General features: G+C 46.1%; 1 protein-coding gene across 1 annotated transcript in view; it reads right to left on the reverse strand.

The window, feature by feature from the left end:
• Rdh13 (retinol dehydrogenase 13) overlaps nucleotides 1-12,006 on the reverse strand; it is a 16,748-nt gene extending 4,742 nt beyond the window's left edge. The window contains exons 1-4 of the mRNA XM_029479247.1: nucleotides 11,849-12,006; nucleotides 10,616-10,734; nucleotides 9,132-9,287; nucleotides 861-965 (exon numbers count right to left, since the gene is read on the reverse strand). Coding sequence (XP_029335107.1) covers nucleotides 861-965; nucleotides 9,132-9,287; nucleotides 10,616-10,734; nucleotides 11,849-11,913 — 445 coding nt within the window. The 5' untranslated portion in view covers nucleotides 11,914-12,006. The remainder of the gene's footprint in view (nucleotides 1-860; nucleotides 966-9,131; nucleotides 9,288-10,615; nucleotides 10,735-11,848) is intronic.
• Nucleotides 12,007-17,266: the final 5,260 nt, after the last annotated feature.

Below are 17,266 nucleotides of genomic sequence, written 5' to 3' on the forward strand. Positions count from 1 at the left end.
AAAGAAAGAAAGAAAGAAAGAAAGAAAGAAAGAAAGAAAGAAAGAAAGAAAGAAAGAAAGAAAGAAAGAAAGAAAGGAAGGAAGGAAGGAAGGAAAGAAAGAAAGAAAGAAAGAAAGAAAAGAAAGAAAGAAAAGAAAGAAAGAAAGAAAGAAAGAAAGAAAGAAAGAAAGAAGTCACTTTCATTGTCAACCTTGTACAATGTAGCCTGAAAACAGAGCCTCAAAGTGGAGCCGCATAGGTCCTGTTGGCTGTGCCCCTGTCTGTAGGGGTATCTTGATTATGAACACTGATGTGGGAGGGTCTTCTCTGAAAGCGGGAGTTTGCTGTTTGCTCCTTTTGAGCCCTGCACTAAGAGTGAGGAAAGCCAGCTGAACACGAGCATGCACACATGCATCTCTCTGCACTTGACTGCAGATGTGCAGTGACTAGCCACTGCAGGTCTTGGCTGCCTTGCCTTCCTCAAGTGACGGACTGTAACCTGGAACTGTGAAGCGGACAAACCCTTTCTCCCATAGCTGCTTTTCTGCCAGGGTGTTTTATACAGCCACAAAAATAAAACTATGAAAGGTGACTAACTGGGGGAAGAAAGAGAAGGGTGGAGGGGAAGCTAAGTGGGGGAGAGGAACAACCGAGACCAAGGTAGGAGGGCACACACACATGAAAATGCCATCATTTATATGACCTCAAAGTAATTTTTAAATAGTAGGAAAAAGAAATGAGGATTCACCCAGTCTATGGTACAAACATATACGTTAATAAATTTTAAAAGAATGGAGCAAGATTCCACACACACCGCAGCGTGGGTGACTCCACATCAAGAACCAACTCTCATCCCATGTAAAACCAGCCCAGGCCTCACCCAAGTAGTTGACACCAAACTGCATCTCAAAGCCATCCTCAGTGGTCCAGTGTGGGCACCGCATCACGGCTGCATTGTTGACCAGAATGTCTACTCGCTCCTCCTCTAGAAGACATGGGTGAGGTCAGATACATCAAGGTGGACTCCACCCCTGCCTGAAGGTAGGACAGTGTCCCACACACGTTCCTGTCTACCTGGCGCCCGGGAAGGTGGATCTTTGAGGAGATGATCGCGCGCGCACCGCTTGGGTAAGATCATGGAATGGGTTCTGATGCAACAGAGCTGGCTGCTCTCCTCCGAAAGGAGAAGGGCCAGGCTAGGACACGGGGAGGATGCTCCACGACAAGAGGCCAAAGGTGAGAGTGATGGGCCCTGACTGGTAGAAGTAAGTTACTGGGGGAAGGTCTTGGAAACTACCAAAGTGTCCTGAGTTCTAGCCCCACTCTCTGCCCGCTCACTTAGTCAGCCATGATGTGAGCAACCTCTACCTCATCTTCCCACAGCCATGTACTGAGCCTGATCCCTAGGAGTTCAACACATAACCTTGACTGTCACAGAGATGATCTAGATCGAGTGAGGTCCTCGGGGCTAGGGATACAGCTCAAGTTTACTGCTTGTGTAGCATGCACCAGGCTCTGGCTCCCGTCCCCAGTACCACATGAAACAACTCTAGTGGAAATACCTATAATCCATACAGGAGGAGGCTAAGAGGATTAAAAGGCTGGGGCCATCCTATATAGACAGGGAGTTCAAGGACAACCTGGGCTAGACACGTTGTTTCAAACGAACATAAATAGGGACTGGAGTTAGGAGTGCATACATATTGTTCTTAAAGAGGATCCTGGACACTTGATCTGGCTGACATCACGAAACGCTACAAACCAAGCAACCTGAACAACAGTAATTGGGGCTGGAGAGATGGCTCAGCGGCTAAGCCACTTGCTGATTTTGAAGAGTACCTGGGTTCAGTTCTTCGCACTGATATGGTAGCTGCCCTAGGTGGTTTTATGTCAACTTGACTCAAGCTAGAATCATCTAAAAGGTGGAAACCTCAATTGAGAAAATGCTTCTATAAGATATGGCTGTAGGCAAACTTTAGGACATTTTCTTAATTGGTGATTGATAGGGGAAGGCCCAGCCCACTGTGGTTGGTGCCATCCTTGGGTTGGTGGTCCTGGGTTCTATAGGAAAGCAGGCGAAGCAAGCCATGAGGAGCAAGCCAGTAGGCACCACCCCTCTATGACCTCTGCATCAGTTCCTCCTACCTCCAGGTCCCTGCCCTGTTTGAGCTTCCTTCAATGTTGAAATATAAGCCAAATAAACCCTTTCCTCCCCAAACTGCTCTAGGTCATCGTGTTTCATTTCAGCAACAGAAACCCTCACTAAAACAGTAGCTCACAATTGTCCATAACTCCAGTTCTAAGGGATCCAATGCCTTCTTCTAGTCTCCTTGTGTACCAGGCACAAACGTGGTAAATATAAATACACGCAGGCAAAGCACTCATACAAATAAAATAAAAATAAATACATCTTAGCCAGGCAGTGATGGTGCACGCCTTTAATCCCAACACTCTTGGAGGCAGAGGCAGGAGGATCTCAGTGAGTTTGAGGCCAGCCTGATCTACAGAGTGTGTTCCAGGATAGACAGAGAAATGCTGTCTTAAAAAAACCTACCCCTGTCCAAAAAAAAAAAAAAAAATCTTTAAAAGAACCAGAAATGGATGGCCAAGATGCTGAGAAGCCAGGATCAGGATCTTAGCAAGGGCTAGACCAGCTGGGGCTGACAAAGAGAATCTGCCCCAGGCCTTGGCTAGTAGATGGCCAACTCCACCCACATCTTCCCTCTGTGCACAGCCCTCTGTGTCCCAGTTTCCCATAATGAGGACACCAGGGACACTGACCTAGGGCCCATCCTGATGACCTCACTTCAACTTGATAGCCTCTACAAGAGCCAATCTCCAAACAAGGTCACCTTCTGAAATCCTAAGAGTCAGAGCCTCCCCCATGGAGACATACTGAATCCATAACACTTCCAAGAGAGTGTCAGCGGACTAAGGAATTGGGTGTCTCCACCGAAGAGATGTGGACCAGGATCTTACTTGTCACCCAGTGGGTGAGTGGAATATAAGGCACCAATGACGAACACAAGCTCCAAGCCGCAGGTGGCAGTGCAGGCTACCAGGGAAGCTGGGGCAGGATTACAAGTTCAAGGCCAGCCAGGGTCATAAAGCAAAACCTTGTCTCAGGGCTGGAGAGATGGCTCAGAGGCTAAGAGCACATACGGCTGGCTCTTGCAGAGGAGCGGACTTCCGTTCCCAACAGTCACATCCGTCAGGAGTCCCAGCTTCCTGTAACTCCAGCTCCCGAGTACCCATTGCCCTGTCCTGGTCTCTGCAGGCACCCGTACAGACACCCGAACAGACACACATACAGACACACGTACAGACACACCAATATATGTAACCAAAAATAAATAAGTAATAAAATAAGTCACTGCTGAGCCTAGTGGCACAGGGCTTTAATCCCGGCACAGAGAGACTGCTTCTCCTTTTAATTCAGCCTGGGACCCCAGCCTATGGGATGATGACACTGCCCAGTCAGAATACGTCTTCAGTCTTCTCATCCCAATTAACTGCCTTTGGAAACTCCCTGACAGACGAGCCCAGGAGTTTATCTCCCAGAAGATTCTAGAACCAACTACCATCCGTGGACAAAGTCCCAGGTTTGATTCCCAGTTGGCGTGGGGGTGTGGGGAGGGATGGAGGCACATCCTATCTGCAACCAGGCAGACAAGAGTTCAAAGCTTAGCTCTCAAGCCTGATAATCCTGGCCAGCCTAGGCTACAGAGTGAGACTCTGTCTGGAAAAAAAAAAAAAAAAACCTGACTGGATTTTTGACACTGGCCATTTCACATTGCTTCTCTGAGACTCAGTTTCTTCCTTTATTAAAAAGGATAACAGAGCTGAAGAGATGGCTCGGTGATTAACAGCACTGACTGCTCTTCCAGAGGTCCTGAGTTCAATTCCCTGCAACCACTTGGTGGCTCACAACCATATGGGATCTGATGCCCTCTTCCAGTGTGTGTAAACACAGCTTCAGTGTTCTCATACAAATAAAATAAATAAAACCTTTATAAAGGGGGGCTGGAGACATGGCTCAGAGGTTAAGAGCACTGTCTGTTCTTCCAGAGGACCTGAGTTCAATTCCCAACAACCACATGGTGGCTCATGATCACCTGTAACGAGCCTCTTCTGGCCTGCAGGCATATATCCAGGCAGAATAACTAAATAAACAAAATCTAAAAAAATAAAAAATAAATAAAATGGATACTAGTACCTGCCTGCTAGAACCAGGTAATTACTAGTTAATCACCAAGTATATTCTAAGCACCTATTATTGGACACTGGAAATACAGGGTGGACAGGAGAGTTGAGGTTACCACCTTCCTGAAATGAATATTCCAGCAAGACTGAAAACCAAACACACTCAAAAGAGAACTCTCCTACTTCATCAATAAATAAATTCTGACCACAGATGGTTTCTCAGGCCAATAAGTGGTTTCATTTTTAAAAAATAAAAATAAACTCTCTTGGACTAGCGATGGCTTGGTAGCTGAGAGTACACACTGCTCTTGCAGAAGACACAAGTCCAATGTGGTTCCCAGCACCCACATCAGGCAGTTCACAACCTCCTGCAACCCCCGCTACACAGGAGAGGGATCCAAAACACCCATCTTCACAGACCCATAGAGATACACATAATTAAAAGTAATGAGACGTTTTTTACAAAGAACTCACCAGAGGTAGCTGTGCTGGGAACAAATGGGCTGGAAAATGGTTCAAAGAGCAAAGGCGCTTGCCAACACCGTGGCACAAGTGGACAGATATGCGCGCGCGCGCGCACACACACACACACACACACGATAAATAATCTAAAACATATATATCAAGAAAAAAGCCAGAAGTGATTGCTGAAGGGTGGTAATCGTAGCTATTCAGGACACTGACTATTCAGCACAGCTCAGAGCCAGTCTCAAAAGTTTAAAAAAGGGCAATGGAGACAGATGGCTAAGGAGGGAAAGGCACTTGCTGCCAAGACTGACTTCCTGAGTTCAAGCTCCAAAGCCCACATGATGGAAACAAAGAACCAACCCCTCTGACCTCCACACATACACTGTGGTAAATGTATGCACACATGTGCACATATGCACGCATGCACTGACTGCTCCTGCAAATTGTACTCTGATCTCCATATGTGTGCTGTGACAAATCTACACCCACAAATGCTAGATGGATGACAGATAGATAAATACATACATACATACATATATACATACATACATACATACATACATGGTAGATAGATACAGATACACAGATGATAGATGATAAAATATACATACATAATAGATAGGTAGATAGATACATTATAGATAGATAGATATAGATAGATAGATACATACATACATACATACAAACAAACAAACATACATACATACATAGATACATACATACATACATAGATACATAGATTATAGACAATACATACATACATAAATACATACATGATGGATAGATACATAGATGATAGATACATACATACATGATATATACATACACAGATACACAGATGATAGATACATACATGATAGATACATACATACATACATGCATACATACATACAAACACTGACAGATGGATACATGGATGGATGGATAGATAGATAGATAGATAGATAATTACAGTAAATATAACTTAAATGTTAACAAATGGCTGGAGAAGTGGCTCAGAGGTTGAGAGCACTGGCAGCTCTTCCAGAGGACCTGGGTTTGATTCCCAGCTCCCACATGCTGGCTCACAGTCCTCCATGCAGTTCCAGAGGCCCTCTTTTGGCCTCTGCAAGCACTGTACGTGAGTGCTGCACATACATGTATGTAATAAAAACACCTATACACATAAATAATTTTTTCATTTTTCTTTTGTTTGTTTTTTCAAGACAGGGTTTCTCTGTGTAGCCTTGGGTGTCCTAGAACTCACACTGTAGACCAGGCTGTCCCCAAACTTAAAGAGATTCTCCTGCTTCTGCCTCCTAGGTGCAGGGGTGATTAAAGGCACACACCACCACTGCCCACCACACATAAATAATTTTTAATAAATCAATTAAAATAAGGAATACACTTTGTACTTCCTGGCAGTTGCTTCAAGATGGAGCTATGGGGCTAGAGAGATGGCTCAGTGGTTAAGAGCACTGACTGCTCTACCAGAGGTCCTGAGTTCAAATACCAGCAACCATATGGTGGCTCACAACCATCTAAAATGAGATATGATGCCCTCTTCTGGTGTGTCTGAAGACAGCTACAGTGTACTTACATATAATAAATAAATCTTTTTTTAAAAGATGGAGCTATGGCCCTATTCAAAATACTGATGCATGACAGTTTGACATCACCTAAAAGGTTGTCACCCCTCATTGTGACAGAAATACAGAATTTGCCAGATGAGCCCTGGGATTATCCAAGGTCACTCACAAGAAAGCTCAGGCACTGCCCTCGAGCAGCACACACATCATCATGTGACCTGATACATAGAGCGCTTCTGACTCGTCACTGCCCTCACATCACCAGAAAGGCTGGGAGCAAGGATGAGTCGGTGTCCTGCCCTTCTCCATTACCCTTCAACTTCAGACCCAATTCTGAAATAAGTGCAACCTCATCCAGCTGCTAGCCTTGCGAATTGTCCACGGCAGCACGGTGTCCCACTCCCCAGATCTGACTCTTGGCTCTCCATTTGACTCCTGTCTCCCAATCACACTGTAGATGCTGTGGTTTTAATCACTGTAACACATCCCCACCACTGGGTCCATCCTTCATCCTGCACAGTCAGGGTCTACTCTGCCATGAACTCCCAAAAAGATGCCATGGGACTAAGTGAGAATGGAGCTCAGGAGTAAAGCATTTGCCTAGAGTCTCCAGGTGAGGAAGCAGTAGGGCATTGCCTAAAATCCCCTACTGAGGGGCTGGGGGTGTGGCTTAATGGTAGAGTGCCTGCCCAGAATGAACTAGTAAAGGGCTGAGGGTGTGGTTCAGCAGCAGTCTTTAACCTAGCATTCCCAAGGTCCTAAGTGCTATGGCACAGTGGTGCACACCTGTAAGCTCAGCTCTCAGGAGTCTGTGGCAGGAGGATTTTGAGTTTAAGAGCAGTTTAGATAATACATAAGACCCTGTCTCAAAAAAAAAAAAAAAAAAAAAAACCTTTTCAAGAAGCATGTTGAACTCCTGACCTACTGAGATATTGTGTGTAACATAATGAGTTAAGATGGGGACAGGGACAGGTGTGGTGGTGTATGCCTTTAATCCTCGCACTCAAGAGACAGGGGCAGGTGGATCTCTGTGAGTTCCAGGCCAACCCATCTACATAGACAGTTCCAGGCCAGCCAGAGCTACACAGTAAGACCCAGTCTCAAAAAAATAAATTAATAAAAATGTTCATTTTTTTTATTTTTTTTTTAAAGTGGTAAGGGGAGGTGTATATGTGCCACACACACTCTGATGAAGTCTGCTTAGCAGGCCGAGAGGCAGAGTTTCATGGAAGCTCACCTCCTGGAGTCTTGGTGTTCTCATTAACCCATATACTCATACCCTATTCCCGAGTTAGTCTGGTGTATGGAGCCACGTGCTCTCTTTTAGTATTATCTTATTATAAGTGCCTTTTAAGATTGAAATCTGACATAGCTAAGCCTTCACCAGTGTTCCAACGTCCTAGAAGGTCCTTGAGCTGACCATGGGCTTGGAATTCAGTAAGAATGTTGCCTATTCAGTGACATTCAGAATTGCCTCTGGTATTAAACTATCACTTAGAATAAAAGCCAAGTCGCTCCCATATACAGGAATTTACAATGGTTTAGGAAGTAGATCGGGCTGTGGTTTTAGAGTATTGCATTATTCATGAGATGATTAGCTAGAACAGAACTCCCTAATTAGAACCATGACTTGGGTGTGAAAGCCCTTGCCCTAGGAGTGAAAAGACCTCACACCTGGCTTCTAAGACTACAGCTGACCTTAGATAGGGCTGACTTTGTCTCAGTTATTTTATTGCCCAGTTCCTGCCAGTCTTTGTGTTTACATTCCTCTGTTCTGTGTAAGAGTCATTAAGCATCCGGTAACCTCATTTGTACTTTGCCGACGTGTCACCTAACTTCCCTATTTTCTTCTGTATAAAAAGTTTGATGCTCAATTTGACAAATTACATTCAGATTCTACACAACCTCTCCTGTGTGCATCTGTCTGTCATTCAATTCCTGCCAACTCCTTGCCCACCTGTGACCAGAGACCCGTTCCATGCAGACAAAGGGACCCAGAGGGTCTGCGGCATATATGCCATGCCTTGACTCATGCAATCTTCAGAAGCCCCAACCGCAGAGCAGGGAGAATTCTTCCCCCCAAAGGCCTTCAAGCTCGAACATCAACTCACTTCTGACTTTAAACTCAATCCAGTCTGGAACCTGAAACCTCTGCCCAGGACCTGCATGTCCTGGGTCTCCAAGCTGCGAGCAACAGCTCTGGGTCTTGTCAGCTCTACAACTAGGTGAGCCAATTCCTTGTAGAGAGTGTGTGTGTGTGTGTGTGTGTGTGTGTGTGTATGTATAGACATAGTCATTCATAAATACATACACACTCACATACATACATACATATCTTTAAGATAAAATAATATCACCATAACCATGGCAACTTACAAAAAATGTATTGGAGGTTTACAGTTTCAGAGTGTTAGTGTTCATGACCACCAAAGTGGGGAGCATGGCAGCAGACAGACAGGTATGGGGCTGGGTCAATAGCTAGAGCTTCTATCTGATCCATACACACGAGGCAAGAGAAAGCTAACTGAGAATGCTGTAGGCTTCTAAAACCTCAAAGTTCACGCTCACTGACACTCCAGCAAGGCCACACCTCCAAATCCTTCCCAAAAGTCCTAGCAACTGGACACCAGCATTCAGACACATGACCCTGTGTAGGTGATTCTCACTCAAACCACTGCTCCCTCCTACTCTGAGAGAATGTCAACAGTCCACAAGCCAGGTCATGATGGACTCTCCCAAGCAGGCACAGCTAGCTGATCTTATGAAGAGAACAGAAAACCAGGTAGCAGCCGCATTTAGCCAGCGGACCCCGTTGGCCAGCCTCTGCTCCAGAGCTTACAGGCTTTAGGTACCTCAGAGGCTAACCTGAAGCTACAAACCTTGGCTGGAAAAGTCAATGTCCTCTTGCCTACCTTTAATGATCTTCCTTGCAAACTCTCGGATGGACTTGAGGGAAGCCAAGTCTAGGTGCTCAGCACGTACACGGGGATTCAAGGTCTCTCCCCGAATGTCCTTTGCAGCCACCTCGCACTTCTCCATGTCACGACAGGCCAGAATAATGTTGCCTCCTGGAACAGGAAAAGAGAACACACCTAGCCTACACATCTGTCCAACAGAAATACAAGCATACACTCACCTTAATCCTGCACACAAGTGTTCTCAGTAACACAGTCAATAGCCAAAAGATGGAAACTCAACTATTCCCAGGCTTGGTGATGTAGACTTCAAATGGCAGTGACTCTGGAGGCTGAGGCAAGAGGATTGCAAGTTCAAGGCCTGCCTAGGTTACAAAGTATGTTCAAGACCTGCCTGGGCAACTTGGTAAGAACCTGTCTCAAAAAAGTCAAAACAGGGCTGAGGATGTACTTCATCTCACCTGCCTAGAATCCCCCAGTGAGGGGCTGGGGTGTGGCTCAGTGGTAAACCACCTGCCTAGCAAACAAGACACCCTGGGTTCAATCCCCAAAACACACACACACACAAAATAGCAAATGTCCACCCACTAATCAATACATAAACTAACTGCAGTCTATCCATGCAATAGCATACTATTCGGCCATAACTGTAGTAATGCACTGACATATGACAAGGTGAACGGACCTTGAAACTGTACACTCAGTGAGTCAGACATTCATACATGCATTCATTTATATGCAATGTCCAGAAGAGGTAAATCCACAAAGAGAAATGATGCAGGTTTCCTGGAGCTAGGAGATTTGGGGGAAGAGGAGGTGTTATGAAAATATTCTAAAGGCATGTGGGAAGACGAAAATATTCGAAGGACGTATGGAAATGTGCTACTGTTATTCTGAGAAATGCCACCAGAGGCTATCCTCTGTCCTCCACAAGGATGTGCACGCATATGCACATGTGTACCCACCTCCCCCCTATACACACAAAGCAAACATATCAAGATATACAAATACTAAGGCTGGCAGTTGGCTCAACAGGTCACAGCACTTACTGCTAAGTCTGAGGACCAGGGTTCAATGTCAGGACCTACACAGCAGAAGGAGAGAACCAGCTTCCATGGCTGTCCACACAGACGGCAAACTCGAACCCACTCCACCCCAACATACACACACTACATAATAAAAACAGGTTGGGTTTCGGATTTTTTTGAGAATGTGAATTATGGAGTTGTTAGGGTGTGTGTAGTGTCTGCCTTTATTCACTTAGCACAACATCCTGTAGAATCATTACACAGAAGCATGTCTGAATTCCTTTCCTTTTGAAAGCATAGTAATATTCCACTGTATGGATGAGCCATATTCTGTTTATTTGTCTGCAAATGGATACCTGGAATGCTTCTGCCTTCGAGGTATTATAAACAAGGCTGCCATACACAACACTGTGCACATAACTCTTCAAACCCCGGAGCAGGTGCTGCTCTTACCTCTTTTAGCCAGCTCCAAAGCAGTTTGTTTCCCGATGCCTGTATTGGCTCCTGTCACGATAACAGTCTTCCCAGGTATGGTGGCCTTGCTGGGACAAGCCCCACCAGCGACATAGTCCCTGAAGGTGAGAAACAGCACAGTGAGTTCTGTCTGCCTCGTGCCTGCCTCAAGATTTATGAGCTGGGGCAAACCACTTGTAAGCTCACATCCATCACCAAAGCACCCAAACACACGGGAGTCCTCGTCATGGCCTCAGAAAAGCATTATACGTTGGAACATCTCCAAGAGGTCACAATCGTTTATTTATACTTTTATAAAAACAAAAGACAATAGCCAGAAGTGGTAGCACACACTTGCAAGCCCAGTACTCGGGAGGCAATGGCAGGAATACCAGGAATTTAAGGTCATCATCCTCAACTGCAGAGCAAGCGCAAGACCAGCAAGGCTACATGCTGCCTTGTCTATAGATGGATGGATGGACAGACCAGACCGACAGACAGACAGAATGCATGACGTTGGAAGGAGCATGTGTCAGAAGGGGTCCATGGAAGTTGGAGAACATGATTGGGAAGCGGGTGTGTATACATCAAGAAGCTGGAGAGATGTCTCAGCAGTAAGAGCACTGCTGCTCTTACAGAGGACCCAGGATCAGCTCCCAGCACCCCACACGGTGACTCACAATAACTCCAGTTCCATGGGATCTAACATCTTCTTTTAATCTCCGACAGCATAGCATATGCATACATGCAGGGGGGTGGGGAACACCTCATGTAAGCTGTTAGCGATGACAGACACGTATGCCCTTGGTCCCAGCACTCAGGAGGCAGAGGCAGGTAGATCTCATGAATTCAAAATCAGCCTGGTCTATATAACGAGTTCCAGGCCAGCCAAGGCTTCATAGTGAGACCCAGTCTGAAAAACGCAAGGAAGGAAATAAGGACGGGGGAGGAGAGGAAAGGGAAGAAAGGAAGGAAGGGGAGGCAAACAGGCTGGGCAAAGAGGAAAGGGTAGAGAAGAAGTAGTGTGGTCCAGAGATAAAATGAGCACAAGATCCATGCTCCACCCCTTCTCCCTAGGTGACCTTGAAGAGGTGACCCGCCCTCCTCTCCCGGAAAAGCCGTACTAGTGGGTGAGCGGGAAGAATTCGTCTGAGGACCTAGGACAAGGGATCCTTCTCTGGCCTTGTTCGGCACTCCCCTGTCGCAAACCTACCACCAAGCGCGCAGACTCACTTGAGCAGCACGGTGCCGCCGATCACCGTGCCCACTACGGACACCGGCAGCAGAAAGCGGTTCATCCCAGGCTGGGGAAAAGGGTGTCCGTGGGTCTGCACTCCAGGCCACTCCGCAGACGAACGCGCTGCCCAGAAACCCACGTGCGCTCGAGTAGCGTGAACGTGGAATCGCACAGCCACCAGAACCCGGCTTTGGGGAGTGACCAGATGTGGGGGCGGGGCTTTAGGAAGTAGGCTCACGGCGCACTTAATGCTGGGAAACGTAGTTTCTGGAGATGGGGTGCGGCCGAGGTTGACAGGCGTGTCAGCTACCAGATCAAATGTTGTCACACTCAACCAATTCAAAGGCGTCCTGAAGTTGAGGGAAAAAAGAAAGAGAGAGAGAGAGAGAGAGAGAGAGAGAGAGAGAGAGAGAGAGAGAGAGAGAGAAAGTGAGAAAGTGAGAAAGTGAGAAAGTGAAAGTAGCTGGGTGGTGGTGGTTCTCGCGTTTAATCCCAGCATTACGGAGACAGGGGCAGGCAAACCCATAAGTTTGTGACCCGCCAGTTCTACAGAGGGAGTTCTAGGACAGCCAGATCCATGCAGAAGAATAGTATCTGGGAGGAAGAAAATAAATAAAGTAGATAGATAGATGGATAGATAGATAGTTTGGTACCAAGCATTTCCATTTCCAGACATCGAGAAGGTGTCCTAGTTAGGATTACTATTGCTATGATAAAACACCATGACCAAAAGCGAGTTGGGGAGGAAGAAGATAACTAGAAAGGATTACAGGCTGTGATCCAGCTAGTCCAAAAATGGCTGTCTACCAATGACCAAAGTTCATGTAGAATGAAACATGGTTTTTCTCCTCTAAATAATAGTTAATGATAGCACTTTCTGTGTAGGCCTTGTGAAGGAGGGAAGAAGGCTGGGACCTGGACCCCTGGGTCTGAGGGAGGAGGGTGAAGTATAGATTCCTGAGTCTGAGGGAGAAGGGTAGGATTTGGACTCTTGTGTTTAAGAGTGGAAGTCTGGGGTATGGGCTTTGGATCTGAGGGAGGAAACTGAGACCTGGACCATTGGATTTGAAGGAAAAGAAGGATACTGGCTTTAAAACAACAGTGAGATGGTGCATGGGGTAAAGACACTTGTCATACAAGCTTTGCAACTTGTGTTTGATTCCTAGAACATGGTGGAAAGATAAAATCAACTCCCAAAAGTTGTCCTCTGTCCTTCCACCACGGCATGTATGTGTCCACACACTTATACACCAAAAGGAAAGAATAATATATTTAAAACATACCAAAGTGTTAGTGTCTAGAAGCAGGAGAGGAGGAAAGGAAGACAGACAAACAGACAGACAGATGGAAGGAAGGAAGGAAGGAAGGAAAAGAAAGGAAGGAAAAAAGCTATAGACAGTGGGCAAATACATCCTGTCACTACAAAATGTCAGCACACTTGACAGCTGTTTGTCTTCATGAAGGTGACAAGGAGATAATATTTTTCAATTATCAGATTGGCAACATTGAAAATTATAATAAATAGTCAGTGTTGTCAAGGATCAGGGGAAACTCCCTGTTGGTGGGAGTCAATTATCTGGTGTTCCTGAAAGTCTAGTCAGACACCTGTCACAGGATGATCCGTGTATACTGTTGACCCAGACATTCCCTTTGTAAGAAGTTATGCTTAGGAAATGATTGGTCATTCCAAAAGAAAAAAGAACAACTGGCCTTAGTGTGCACTTGTGAGTGCTCACTCACACTTCTTTTTTTTTTTCTTATAAAAAACAACATTTAATTGGGGCTGGCTTACAGGTTCAGAGGTTCAGTCCATTATCATAAAGTGGGAGCGTGGCAGTATCCAGGCAGGCATGGCACAGGAGGAGCTGAGAGTTCTATGTCTTCATCCAAAGGCTGCTACTGGAAGACTGCTCACTCACAACTTCTTGAAACAATTATTTAACACCTCTTGTGTTCCAAACACAGTCACTGAACTCAGTCCTGACCACACAGTTTCCCTAACAGTAACAGTAAAGGGTAATTCTCCTGGGACTGGAAAGGTAGGTCAGTGGCACTTGCTGCTGCTGCTGCAGAGGATCCCAGCACCCAACAACCATGTCTAACTCCAGTTTCAGGGATTCAGACACCCTCTTCTGACCTTCCCAGGCACTGCACAAAAATGGCTCAGAGACAATTCAAGTAGGTACAACATTCACACATAAGATAAATAAATAACTTTTCATTTAAAAAGAGTGTTTTTCAAATCTGAGAGCCTTCATCTACCACAAGTGTGAGGAGGTGTCCTAGTTAGGATTACTATTGCTATGATAAAACACCATGACCAAAAGCGAGTTGGGGAGGAAGAAGATAATTAGAAAGGATTACAGGCTGTGATCCAGCTAGTCCAAAAATGGCTGTCTACCAATGACCAAAGAATTCAGTAGTTGTTCAGTCCAAGAGGCTGGTCTTCGGTGTGTGCCAGAATCTTGAAGAAGGAGACTCCAATGACAGTGAAACAATGGACTTGGAAAGACCGTGGTTGGAAAATTGGCACCTGGAGTTGGGTGTTGCTGTGACAGACCTGACCATGTGTTTCACGGAGGATTGTGAAAGAACCTTGGAACTCTGGGCTAGGAAAGCCTTTGAGTGTTGAGAGCTTAGTGGGCTGCTCTGTGGAAGCTTAGAAGATAATGTTGAGAGCACACCAGCACTCCTCCACGGCCTCTGCATCAGCTCCTCCCTCCCAGTTCCTGCCCCGTTTGAGTTCCTGTCTTGACTTCCTATGATGATGAACATGATATGGACGTGTAAGTCAAATAAATCCTTTCTTCTCCAACTTGCTTTGATCATGGTGTTTCATCTGACTAAGATGGTAAGAAGAAGACAAGCAGAAAAGCCACAGTGGGTGCTACATTTTTTGGTTTGTTTGTTTGTTTGTTTGTTTGTTTGGAAACAGGGCCTCTTGTAGTCTAAGCTGGTCTCTAACTCACTATGTAGTTGAGGACAACCTTGAGTGCATTCAACCTAAAATCATCTACTCCTAGAACAGACTCCTACTGAGAATGCTCTTAGTCCTCTCAACTGCTCTAGGATTGGAGCCACTCCTCCACAGAAGCAGGAAGCAGCCACAGACGATGCACAAACAAACCACTGCATCTATGTTGCAATAAAGCTTTATGTAGAAAACAAGCAGAGAGCCAGGCTTGCCAGCCCCTACCATGCAATTTGGAAAAAAAAGAAAATGTCAAGAAGGCATTTGTTACAAGAACCTGTTCCATAGTGAGTTCCAGAACATGGGCTGCCTAGAACGCGGTTATTACAAAGAGGAAGATGCAAGCAAAGTTCTGCTTTTGAAGACCTCCTACCCAATTCCCAGACACACCCAAGGTGGGTGGAATGTCTCTGTGCACTTCAGGTTGACTGTGCACTCTTTGCCAAGATTGATATTGTCAAGGAAAAAAAAAAAAAAAGGTGCCCACTGGGTGCTGTCCCGGTGCTGAGAGTGTGCCCCATAGGGTCCTCTGATTTCCCAGGGCGGAAGTTTCAAGACACCCAGTAAAGGTCTCTCTCAGCCCCTCCTCCCCTCCCTCACTTCCTCCCTACCTTTCTCACTCTCTCTCCTTTCCTTTCTTCCTCCCTCCACCTCCAACACTTGTTTTTTAAAGTGTGGCCCAGACTCCCTGTGTAGCTGAGGATGACCTTGAACTCCCAGTTCTCCTGCCTCCACCCCACTCTACCCACCACATTTGGTTTGTACAGTGCTGGGTGATATGTTTTGTAAAACAAGGTATGATGCAGCAGGAGGGGGTGCCTTAGCAGGCCCATGCTGAGGCATCCCCACCCCTTGAGGTACCAGCCATACAATGGGTCTAGTATAAAATAGTTTATTTGGGGGCATGAGAAGGGGAGTTGAGAAAGGAGTAGAGACATTAAAAAAAAGAGCAGACAGAGAGGAAAGAGAGAGGGGGGAGAAGGAGGAGGAGAAGGAGGAGGACTGGGGGGGGGGCGGAGAAGGAGGAGGAGGGGAGAAGGAGGAGGAGGAAGGGAAGGGGAAGGAAAAAGGAGAGGCTGACCAAGAACACATGTCAAGAGAATGGGGGAAGGGAGCAGGGAGAGAGATCAGAAGTAGGAGTCAGAGCTCCAGAAAGCCCAGTCTTTTTATAGGAAGCCAGGCTCTGATACCTGACTATTGCTAGGTAACTGCTGGGTGGAGCCTAGAAGAAAACGTTAACATGCTAACACTTTTGGTTCCTGACTAAGCATTCTAACTGCTAGGAAAACTTACCTATTTAACACAGTACTGGGAATCAAACCCATGGCTTTGTTCATGAATGGTAGACAAGCAATCTACCAACTGAGCTAGATCCTCAGCTCCCAGAGAGGCCCTTGTTTGAAGCTACTGGATAAGGAAGTCATTTGTTACATGGCCACAGCTGGTAAAACACACATTCTGTTTATCACTACATCTTGTTAGAATAAACCTTGAGCAAACTCTGTCAGACCCAGACAAAGGTCCTATGTTGAAACTCCAACCCCTTTCCCATCACTGAGTTGCCAAACTTAGTCTCCCACTATGATCCACATCCTGATAGCTGGAGCAAGGCGGCTTAAACATAAAATAGCCTTATCTGGACAAATTATTCCAGGAGGAATTGCGGACTTAGCATGTGGCTACCTGAAGCTGTGTTAACGTCCCATGTTCCAAACCTCCCTTATAAACTCCAAGTATCCCCTTCCCTTTTTTGTCAGACCCCTTTCCTGATGTATCAGCCCCTGACTGTTAGAAATAAACAGTCCAGTCTGTCGAGGCCAGTACCCTGTCTCTTTAAGTTGCCTCATAAATCTAACATACCACACACCAAGCAGTCCACTCATGTTCCAGTAACCCAGAGAAGAGAAGGGAGGCGAGAGATGGAGGAACCAAGGCTGGGTGAGAAAGGAGGACTGGGGATGAAAAGAAGAAAGAAAAAAGAAAAAAGAAAGGAGAGTTGGTGATGTTGCCTGCCAGGACCACAGAGCCTGGGCAAAGATAGGCTGGGGGCAACCCTGGAGAGGGCAGAGGAGGCCTGGGCAGGGAGGCAGGACACCGCTGGCCAGGAAGGGTGCTTCCAAATGTGAGAAGAACTAAGAACTAGGCAAGAAGCAGAAGGCAGAGATGCATCTGAAGTGGGGAGGAGGTGGCAGCTTGATTTCAGGGTGACATTGCATAGATGGAAGAGATGAGTCTGCAGTCCTCAAAAAAAAAAAGGACCTAGATTATGGCCTTAAGGCCAGGCTGCAAAGCTTGTCTGTGGCTTGGAGGGTATTGGGGAGCCACAGAGAAATGAAAGGTCATGAGCAAGGTGACTGTTTTCATGACAGGGGAGGTGTTTGTTTGCTCACTTTGCTTTTTGTTTTCATGTCTGTGTGTGTGTGTGTGTGTGTGTGTTCATGTG

This window comes from Mus caroli, chromosome 7 (genome assembly GCF_900094665.2).
Source record: "Mus caroli chromosome 7, CAROLI_EIJ_v1.1, whole genome shotgun sequence".
Lineage (NCBI taxonomy): Eukaryota > Metazoa > Chordata > Mammalia > Rodentia > Muridae > Mus > Mus caroli.